This window comes from Hyalella azteca, unplaced genomic scaffold, assembly GCF_000764305.2.
Source record: "Hyalella azteca isolate HAZT.00-mixed unplaced genomic scaffold, Hazt_2.0.2 contig13109, whole genome shotgun sequence".
In the NCBI taxonomy this organism is placed as follows: domain Eukaryota; kingdom Metazoa; phylum Arthropoda; class Malacostraca; order Amphipoda; family Hyalellidae; genus Hyalella; species Hyalella azteca.
The window spans coordinates 38,249-48,775 of NW_025943043.1; the positions used below are offsets into that span (position 1 = coordinate 38,249).

Sequence of the window (10,527 nt, forward strand, 5' to 3'; positions counted from 1 at the left end):
TTATTCTGTAATTTATATTATGTAAGTATCATGCTGGTTTTTAAATAATATTTAATACTATTAAGTAAAATCTAAAGGCTTTATCTATAAATGTAGCGGTAGCGCTGTAGCTGCAAAACCTCGTATCGCTACTTAAATATGTAGCGGGCGCTACCTCTACCGCTACATTGCCTTAAATGTAGCGCCGCTACCGCTACATGTAGCGCGCTACTGCCCACCTCTGCCAATAATCTTCATGTTTCATCACCAATATTCTTCATGTTTCATCACTAATAATATTCATGTTTCATTAACAATCTTCTTCATGTTTCATCACCAATAATCTTCATGTTTCATCACTAATAAACTTCATGTTTCATCACTAATAAGCTTCATGTTTCATCACAATTAATCTTCATGTTTCATCACCAAAATCTCCACGTTTCATCGCCAATAATCATCATGTTCCCACCTTCAAACAAGAGTTTCCAAAGGTCGCCATAAGCGGCAGGGTCGCCCCGCGGACTTTGGGGCGAGCGTGGGGCGGCGGCCGCAGTGGCGGAGGCGGCGCTACCTTCTATTTTTCATCTTTTTAAAGCTTTTATTTTCCGTCTTTTTGACGACCTTTTTTTCAGAATTTTTAACGTTCTTATTTCCAATCTTTTTGACGCTCATATTTTCCGTGTTTTTAGCTCCTTATTTTCCATCTTTTGAGCTTGACTAACTGCAATAAGTGCGTTAGCATGATAACTTCGCTGTAATGATGAATAACTTAACTCTAATAGTAGTCAGGATTGAATGTTAATGAAACCGTTACGGTGGTCGTGTTGTGGTCTTCTCCTTAAATGCGGCATTTACATCACCTTCTTATTGTGTTACACGAGGATGTATGTTTGCATGCTACACGAGGATGTATGTCTGAATGATATACGAGGATTGATGTATGAATTTAATTGTAATACGTTGTGTGGGGTGCATACGATCATAGCTACAGTATAATGGCGTATTATTGACCAATATTGGTATAATGGCGTATTATTGACCAATATTATGTCATTCATACAACCTCTCATGACAACCAGTATTCAACCTACAACTTAGCTCAACATTCAACATGCATACAGCAAACATCATTAATAAACAGTAATTCTGTCGCCAGTTCCCACACAAGCTCTTGATGCTGTCGTCTCGTCTCTTGATGCCGTCGTCTCGTCTCTTGATGCTGTCGTCTCGTCTCTTGATGCTGTTGTCTCGTCTCTTGATGAGTCCAGTAATGGGAAACTACCATCAGCAAGTGACAAGCAACAGCATCTTGCATCAGCGGGCCCAAATGAGGGCTAATAGACGGAACACGTCCAACGTTACATCCGACGACGACTCGGAGACGGAGGACGACGAAGGCGGCGCATCAGCGTGACCGTGGACTGCGACGTCCTAAACTCATCATAAGGTCGTAAGGTCAAAGGTAACTGTAGACGAGAAGAGAGATGATTATTCACTTGGTAGATGAGAACCAGACTGCTCAAATCTTTGAAAATGAAACCATTAAAATAATCACAAATCACGACGCATTGAAGGGTAGACTGTGCAAGATGCCTAACTCAATTTAACACCGGTCTGCCGCCAGAGCTCAGACTCATTGGGAAGGAACTTTTCCCGTAGCGGAACGCAAGCTGTTCAATGTTGTACAAGAGCTGAGAGGTAGGGAGTTTTCCCTTGAGTTGTTATTCAAGAGACGACTGAATAAGTTCTTGAGCACCTTCCCAGATCATCGGTCTATGCGTCATTATCCTCAGCATTTTGCATCAGCCGACTCAATTCAATGCATCTGCTGCCTCAACTGGGGACATCGGCTGGTCCAACTGAGAGCTTTCACGGACCCAACTGATCGCATCAGCTGGCCCAATAACTGCTTGAACTGAAGGCATCAGCTGGCCCAATAACTGCTTGAAATGAAGGCATCAGCTGTCCCAAATGAGGGCATTAGATGGTCCCAATGAGGGCATTATATGGTCCAACTGAGGGCATCAGCAGGCTGAACTGATGGCATCAGCAGGCCGAACTGATGCCATCAGCAGGCTCAACTGATGGCATCAGCTGACCCAACTGAGGGCATCAGCTGTCCCAACTGAGGGCATCAGCTGTCCCAACTGAGGGCATCAGCTGTCCCAACTGAGGGCATCAGCTGTCCCAATTGAGGGCATCAAATCGTCCAAATGAGGGGCATTATCTGGTCCAACTGAGGGCATCCGCTTGCCGAACTGATGGCATCAGCAGGCTTAACTGAGGGCATCAGCTGGCCCAACTGAGGGTAGATGCACTTTCAACGTTACTTCCTGGGCCCGGTGGCGGTGCGACATGCCTATTGACGGTTGAGACGGTGGACGACGAAGGCGGTGCATCAGCGTGACAATGATGAGGACAACCTGAACTTTATAGGCGTGCGATGGCAGGCGTGTGACAGTGCAGTGGTGCAGGCGTGTGACAGTGCAGTGGTGCAGCGTGTGACAGTGCAGTGGTGCAGCGTGTGACAGTGCAGTGGTGCAGGCGTGTGACAGTGCAGTGGTGCAGGCGTGTGACAGTGAAGTGGTGCAGGCGTGTGACAGTGCAGTGGTGCAGTGGTGCAGCGTGTGACAGTGCAGTGGTGCAGCGTGTGACAGTGCAGTGACCACCAACACCACCACCACCGCCACCGCCGCCGCCACTAACGACGTGTGTGGCAACATTGCGGTCGCCGCGCGGTTTTGTGTCATCATTGATGTGGCGTGGCGCGCATGACTCATCGTGAGGCACTTGATGACTCACTTGTGTCAGGTATGTGACACGAGTGACACGAGTGACACACATATGTGTCATTTCAGCACCAGGACCCGACGGAATTCCGGCAGTGCTGTTGAAGAAGTGTGTTGGAGCACTGAAGGCTCCGCTCACAATGCTCTGGAAAGCCTCGATAACAGAGGGAATTATCCCTGATGGTCTCAAAGTGGGACTGATAACGCCAATCCACAAAGGAGGTCCGAGGGACAGACCCCAAAAATACAGACCCTGTGACCTTGACCTCACATGTGATCAAGGTTTTTGTGAAGGTAGCGGCTAGTAGGCTTGTCCAGTACATGGAAGAGGCTGACCTGTTTAATAATAGGCAACATGGTTTCCGGCGAAGCCGTTCCTGTTTGTCGCAGTTACTGGAACACCATCAGCGCCTTATGGCCCTACTGCAGGAGGGAGTATACCTGGACTTTGCCAAATCCTTTGACAAAGTTGACCATGGGGTGCTCTTCAGAAAGCTGAGACTGTTGGGGAAAGGAGGAAACCTGTAAGGGTGGATCAGCAACTTTCTAAAAAATAGAGTACATCTGGAAGCTCGAAATCGAGAGAAGCGAGGGTGAAAAGCGTAGTACCACAAGGCTCGGTGCTTGAAACCAATCCTCTTCCTCATCCATATGGCCGATATCTACTGGAATTCACCGACGCATCAACATCGTCATTTGCGGACGATACAAGAGTGCTGATGAAGATCACAGATGACATAGCCTGCGTTGAGCCGTGAGGGACATGGGGGACAACCCCATATCCTCAATAAATAAATAAACAACAACAACAACGACATAGCCTGCGAGAGGTTACAGGACGACTTGTTGACAATCTATGATTGGTCCCTAATGAATAACATGCAATTCAACGGCACCAAGTTCGAAGTAATGCGATACAGAGTTGGCACCAAGACCGAGATGCCACATCGCTTCTTGGCACTCGATGGCACAGAAATTGAAAAGCAGCAACTTGTTCGAAATCTCGGAATATTGATGTGTACTAAAGCCATGTTAGATGACCACATCGAGGAAATAGTTGCGCGAGGGAGTCAAAGGATGGGGTGGATCTGGCGGACATTTCGAACAAGAGAAGCAGCGCCAATGATTACACTCTTCAGAGCCCTCGTGCTCCCCAATCTTGAGTACTGCTGCCAGCTTTTGTCGCCACTCAAGGCGGGTGCGGTGCGGAAACTGGAGGCAGTGCAGAGGACCTTCACGTACAGGATCAGCGGCATGAGGGAGCTGAACCTGAACTACTGGAGAAGGCTGAAACACCTGGAACTGTACTCACTGGAGAGAAGAGAAAGGTAGATCATACTGTATACTTGGAAGATGATAACCGGACTGGCTCCCAACTTTGCATGTGAGACATCCAAAATTGTGACATATTACAACGAAAAGAGTGGGAGACTGTGCAGGATTCCCCCATTCAATAACCGTGCCGCGACCAGAGTAAAGACTCTCAGTGAGGGATCACAGTCCGTGGTAGGACCAAGACAGCTTAATGCCTTGCCAAAAGCGCTGAGAGGAGGGGAGTTCACCCTTGCAACATTCAAGAGATGACTGGACAATTGGTGAGAAAGATCCTGGAAGCAACAGCAACTTGCATCAGCTGGCCAAAAGGAGGGCAAATAGACGGAACACGTCCTACGCTACATCCGGGACCCGAGGGCGGGGTGACCTGCCTAGCGACGACTCGGAGACGGAGGACGACGAAGGCGGAGCATCAGCTTGACCATAGACTGAGAAGTCCTAAACTCACCATAAGATCATAAGGTAGGAGGAAGCCTTTTACGGTGGTTCCACAACTTCCTTGCAGATAGAGTACAAGCTGTCGCAATTGGAGACTGAAACCTGAGAGAAGCGAGGGTGAAAGGCGGAGTGCCACAGGGCCAAGGGCTTAGACCGATCATTTTCCTCATCCACATCGCCGACTCGGAGCTTACCCACGCATCTTCATCGTCATTTGCGGACGATACAAGAGTGTGGGGCAAATTTTTCCCACCATTAAAATTTGTAGCGACTCTTTGTTTATTTCAATTTTTTCGTTTGGTATTTTCGTTGTTGTATTAAGCTTGCAGTAGTTAGTTCAGTAGTGCAAGTATATAAGTAGTGGGTTTGACCAGTGTTCATTCCTTCATTTGCCATCAATCAATCAAGTCAATTGCCAATATCGTCTATAAATTTGAATTTAGTCATTATTCGAGCTTTGTACTATATAGCAGCATGGCCAACTTAATCGGCATAATTTATGTAATCACTCACTGTTATACGGTACTCCATATAGAAGAATTACTTGATCAGTTAAACTTATATAATCACGCCAAGTTATTAATAACTCAATTTTCAACTTGAATGTAAGCGCGTAGTCTTTTCCCCACAGCTTCCTGAGCTCTGGCCAACGCTTCTTCAACTTTTTCTACTTTTCACCGTCAAAGCTTCAAGTATTTTTATTATTTCGTCCCAGTGAAAATTTACAGGCGCGGCAGCTTCTGATTTGGTTAACCAGTAGCTGGGGCGACTCTAAATTTTGTTAGGATCCCGTCTTGAGTCTCGTCTTTGTACTTCTCTTCAACAATTGCAGCCTTCCAAAAGCTTAAGGCCCTGATTGAAAACCGAGAGGCTTCGAACAGGCTCGGCACTTCCCTAAGCGTTTCTTCACTAATTAGGATAGACTTTACTCCACTCGCAAATGAGATGGCGATATGGATTTTTCCATACTTATCCAGCTATTTATTTATAAGCGTCGACCAGTAATAAAAAATATGTAAACTTTGTATTAAAAGAGTTTTAATGAGAGGAAATTTCAAGAAACTTTGAATATTATTGTTCATCATGTCTGCGACTTTTACATTTNCATGAAGTCTGTACTCTGGCCGTGGCTCGGTCATTGAAAGGGAGAATTATGCACAGTCTCCCCCTCCTTTCGTTGTAATACGTGTCAATTTTAGAGGTGTATCGTCCGTAAATGACGATGTAGATACTTGGGTAAGCTCCGAGTCGATGTGGATGAGGACGAGGATCGGTCCTAGCACCGAGCCCTGTGGCACTCCGCTTTTCAACCTCGCTTCTCTCGATTTCATGTTTCCAATTGCGACAGCTTGTACTCAATCTGTAAGGAAGTTGTTGATCCACCCTAACAGGCTTCCTCCTACCTTCATCAGTCTCAGCTTTCTGAAGAGCACCCCCGTGGTCAACTTTGTCAAAAGCTTTAGCAAAGTCCAGGTATACTACGTCCACGCCCGCTCCCTCCTCAAGTAGGGCCATAAAGCAGTGATGGTGCTCCAGTAACAGTGAAAAAACGGAACGATTTGACCGCAAACCATGATGTCCATTATTATGCCGCCAGCCTCTTTAACATACTGGACAAACCTCCTGGCCACTACCTTCTAAAAAACCGTGATCCCCTGTGAGATCAAAGTCACCGGCCTGTAAATTTGAGGTCAGTTACTCGATCGGGCCTCTTTTGTGGAATGGCGTTATCAGTCTCATTTTGAGGCCCTCAGGAATAATTCCCTCCATCATCGAGGCTTTCCAGAGCCTGTCTCTTATACACATCTAGATGTGTATAAGAGACAGACGTATGACTGATGTCACGTATGACTGATGTCACGTATGACTGATGTCACGTATGACTGATGTCACGTATGACTGATGTCACTCGTCACTGGTTAACGTCGATTATAAACCTTGTCCATTCTCTGTGTCGTTCTATGGTTTTAATTAATGCTGTAATTATTTATTACTGCTAGACGAATTATTGCTCGTGAGTGTAGTTGTTTTATTAGCGAATTATTGTTTCATGTGTAATGTGCTGGAACTATTTATCCTGCTAATTCGTTTATGTCGTAAAGGATCACTTCGACTGACCGTTGTCAGGAGCGTTATTGTGACTTCTAATTTGTTTCATTTTAGCTTGATGCAATCTTTGTTTTATTATTTACGACTGATCACCACGCCTCAAGTAAATAGTTTTTTTCTTGTTACTTTCAGCTTACAAAAGAAATAAATGGATATAAAACGTACGCTTGTTCCTGAATAATTTACAATTCAACGGCACCAAGTTCGAAATGATGAGATACAGAGTTAGTCCGGAGACCAGACGCTACATCGCTAATTATCATCAAACGACATAAAAATCAAGGAGAAGCAACTCGTTCGTGATCATTTAGTGTTAATGAGTACTGAAGCGACGTTTGACGACCACACCGTGACAGTAGTTTCGACAAGCAGACAACAGATGGGGAGGATCTGGCTGACATTCCGAATGCGAGAAGTGGAGCCAATAATTACACTTATCAGAGCCCTAGTGCTCCCTGTTCTGGAGTACTGCTGCCAGCTTCGGGCACCACTTAAAGCGGGTGCGGTGCGGCAATTGGAAGCAGTTCAACGTCCAAGATCATTCACGTCCAAGATCAGCGGGAGGAGTGATCTATACTACTGGGACAAGTTGTAGCATCTGGGACTGTACTAACTGTACAATGGAGAAGGGAAGGCGACTTAGCTAATCCACTGAGTAGCCGATGGGTACGGGGCAGAGAAGCACGTGAGGAGCAAGAGGTTACCCTCAGTGCTTTTTTAGACATGAAGGACCAAATGCAATATCAATTGGAAATGATGCAAGGATAACTGCTCACTGGGCGCTGCAGTGCCCACAGCAGCGCGGGATAACTGCTCACTGGGCGTTGAAGTTCCCTTAAAAAGGTGGAAATTGTATCACAGCAACCGGCGGTGGCTGACTGACTGAGTCAGCACAGCACCAGCAGCAGCTGCAAAGCACCATCAGCTGCAACAGAGCCGCACCAGCAACAGCACAGCACCACCACCAGAAGCACCATGCAGAAAAGCTCCACCAGCAGCAGCAGCAGCACTAGCTAAGAACTTATAGACGTGATTTCTTTGGACTTTGCTAAAGCTCTTGACAGAGTTGACCATGGAGTGCTCTTTTGCAAGCTGCAGCTTCTGGAGGTAGAATCGAGGAAGCCTGTTAGGGTGGATCCACAACTTCTTTGCAGGCAGAGTACAAGTTGTTGCAATTTGAAACTCGAAATCGAGAGAAGCGAGGGTGAGAATTAAGCTGAGTGTCACGTACAGGACTCGGTGCTTGGACCGATCCTCTTCCTCATCCACATCGCCGAAATCGACTGGAACTAACCCACGCGTCTACATCGTCAATACAGAGTGCTGATGAGGCTCGTACACGATATGGCATGCGATAGGCTAAAGGATTACTTAAATGTCATCAATCTACGCAGACTACGCGTGGGCCTTAGTGAATAATGTACAATACGGCGGCACCAAGTTCCAAGCAATCGGATACAGGGTTGGTGTATAGGTATAGGATTGCAGCACCGCAACTTATCATGGGACATCACTGAAATTAAGGATAATGTGACGATGAGTACTGAAGCTACGTTTGACGACCACACCATGACAGTGGTTGCGACAGATGAGGTGGATCTGATGGACATACCGAACAAAAGGAGTAGAGCAAAATGATTACACTCTTCAGAGGTCTCGTGCTTTTCGTTCTGGAGTACTGCTGCCAGCTTTGGGCACCACTCTAAAATCAGGCGCGGTGCGGCAATTGGAAGTAGTCCAAACACCAACGGACCTTCACGTCCAGGATCAGCAGGATGAGGAGCCTGCGCCACCGGCATATGTTGGAGCCACAAATTAAGTACTGTACTCACTGGAGGGAATATAGAGGTACATCAGGTGTGTGCTGTGGTGTACTCTTGGATGATAATCTAACAGACCCCAAACTCTGATAGACGTTCAGAAAAAAATATATATAACAACGGACGGAGGAGTAGACTGTGCAGAATACCTTCAATTAACAACCGAGCTGCTGCCAGAGTTCAGACTCTTCGTGAGGGATCACTGTTCTTGGCAGGACCGAGGCTACTCAACGCCTCTCTGAAGGAGCTGAGAGGAGGGAAGTTATTCCTCGCGACATCTAGGAGACAATGGATGCGTTTATAAGTCGTGTCAAGTAACAAGCAACAGCATCTCGAATCAGCTGGCTCTAATAAGGGCAGCTGCATGGTGGTCACGTTCAACGATGCTAGCTAGTGTGCAGCACCAGCACCTGCAGAAGCAGCACCGCGGCACTAGCTGGGAGCGTCACGGTGCACCAGCAGCAGCACTACCAAGAGCAGCAGCACCACCACCACCAGCTGCAGCACCAGCAGCACTAGCTGAGAGCGTCACGGTGCACCAGCAGCAGCACCACCACCAGCACCAGCAGCAGCAGCACCACAACAGCAGCAGCACCACCACCACCAGCTGCAGCAGCAGCAGCACCACAACAGCAGCTGTAGCAGCACCACCACCACCAGCTGCAGCAGCAGCACCACAACAGCAGCAGCACCACCACCACCAGCTGCAGCAGCAGCACCACAGCAGCAGCTGCAGCACTAGCTGAGAACGCGGCGGTGCAGCGGCGGCAGAATAAGCTTGCCTGCGGTCGAGTCGTCAGTGTGAGACACGGCTCCGTGGTGGGCGGTGCGATCATGGGCTGCTGCTTATGGAGGTTGCTTTGGTGCTATCATGTTGTCTCACTGCACTGCTTCTCTACCTTAACACACTTCAGGCTGAGTTTGCCTACGATGACAGGTAGGCAAGCCTTCATCATGTCCTTGTTATCAAGTGTTTGTGCTTAGTCAGTGAGTCGACGACTAAAGTCGTCAAAAGAAGACGAGCTGCAGACACGCCGTGCCATACTGATGCTACACGCCATCGTCTGTCAGTCTCACTCTAACCACTAGATAGATCCTTGAGTTGTGGCGTATCTAGATCCTAGAGACGTGATCCTCTAGATCCTGAAGATCATAGTGAAGTGTGATGTTAAGCCGAATGCGCCCGGCCGCGGCCGCTATACGAGGTCGGCTGCTCGGTGTTCGTCAACTCGCGCCGTGCCGCCGTCTCCACCTAATCAAACCTCGTTTCTGTTCGGTGTACAGATTTTAACTTCGTTAACCTGTCTCGTGTGTGTCGCAGTGTGTTATCCTAGTCAGTTAACTGCTGTAGTGCAGTCGCTAGAACTAGCGTAGTTAGTGTAGCAGTAGTATAAGTAAGAACTACAGTAGGTTGTACGTTGTAGTGAGCAGTGTCAGGGAACTGCCCGATAGTCGGGCGGCGTGAGCGGCGCCCGCCAACACGTGTCGCCGCTGTACCGACATTCGTGGCGACGCTTTAGGCAACTGATGTGGATTACGGATTAATATACGTGTTAATTTCTTTGTTTAAAGGTTAAATTAACGTTATTTTAATGTCAAATGCGTAAAGGGGATATGTCTGTGCTTTGATAGCAATTATGGCAACTTGGCAAGGGAAACTGAAAACACATTAGCAGGAAATACCTCACCCGATGGCTAATATAAAATGGTAATGTGTATAATTATAATTTGTTGTTCTGCAGTCTGTAACACTGGTTAGAATAATAATATGTTGCTCTGTATCATTGGTTAGAATAATGATGATAATGGTGCAGCTGATGTGTGCTGTGGTGCAGCTGATGGTGTGTGTTGTGGTGCAGCTGATGGTGTGTGTTGTGGTGCAGCTGATGGTGTGTGCTGTGGTGCAGCTGATGGTGTGTGCTGTGGTGCAGCTGATGGTGTGTGCTGTGGTGCAGCTGATGGTGTGTGCTGTGGTGCAGCTGATGGTGTGTGCTGTGGTGCAGCTGATGGTGTGCTGTGGTGCAGCTGATGGTGTGTGCTGTGGTGCAGCTGAT

At 47.4% G+C, this 10,527-nt stretch overlaps 1 protein-coding gene across 2 annotated transcripts in view; it reads left to right on the top strand.

The window, feature by feature from the left end:
* Positions 1 to 9,264: 9,264 nt before the first annotated feature.
* LOC108667605 (protein O-mannosyl-transferase TMTC2) overlaps positions 9,265 to 10,527 on the top strand; it is a gene marked incomplete at its 3' end in the record, with an annotated part of 26,492 nt that continues 25,229 nt past the window's right edge. For both annotated transcript variants that reach the window (XM_018154649.2, XM_047883504.1), the window contains 1 exon segment: positions 9,265 to 9,410. In XM_018154649.2, the coding sequence (XP_018010138.1) occupies positions 9,322 to 9,410 (89 nt within the window).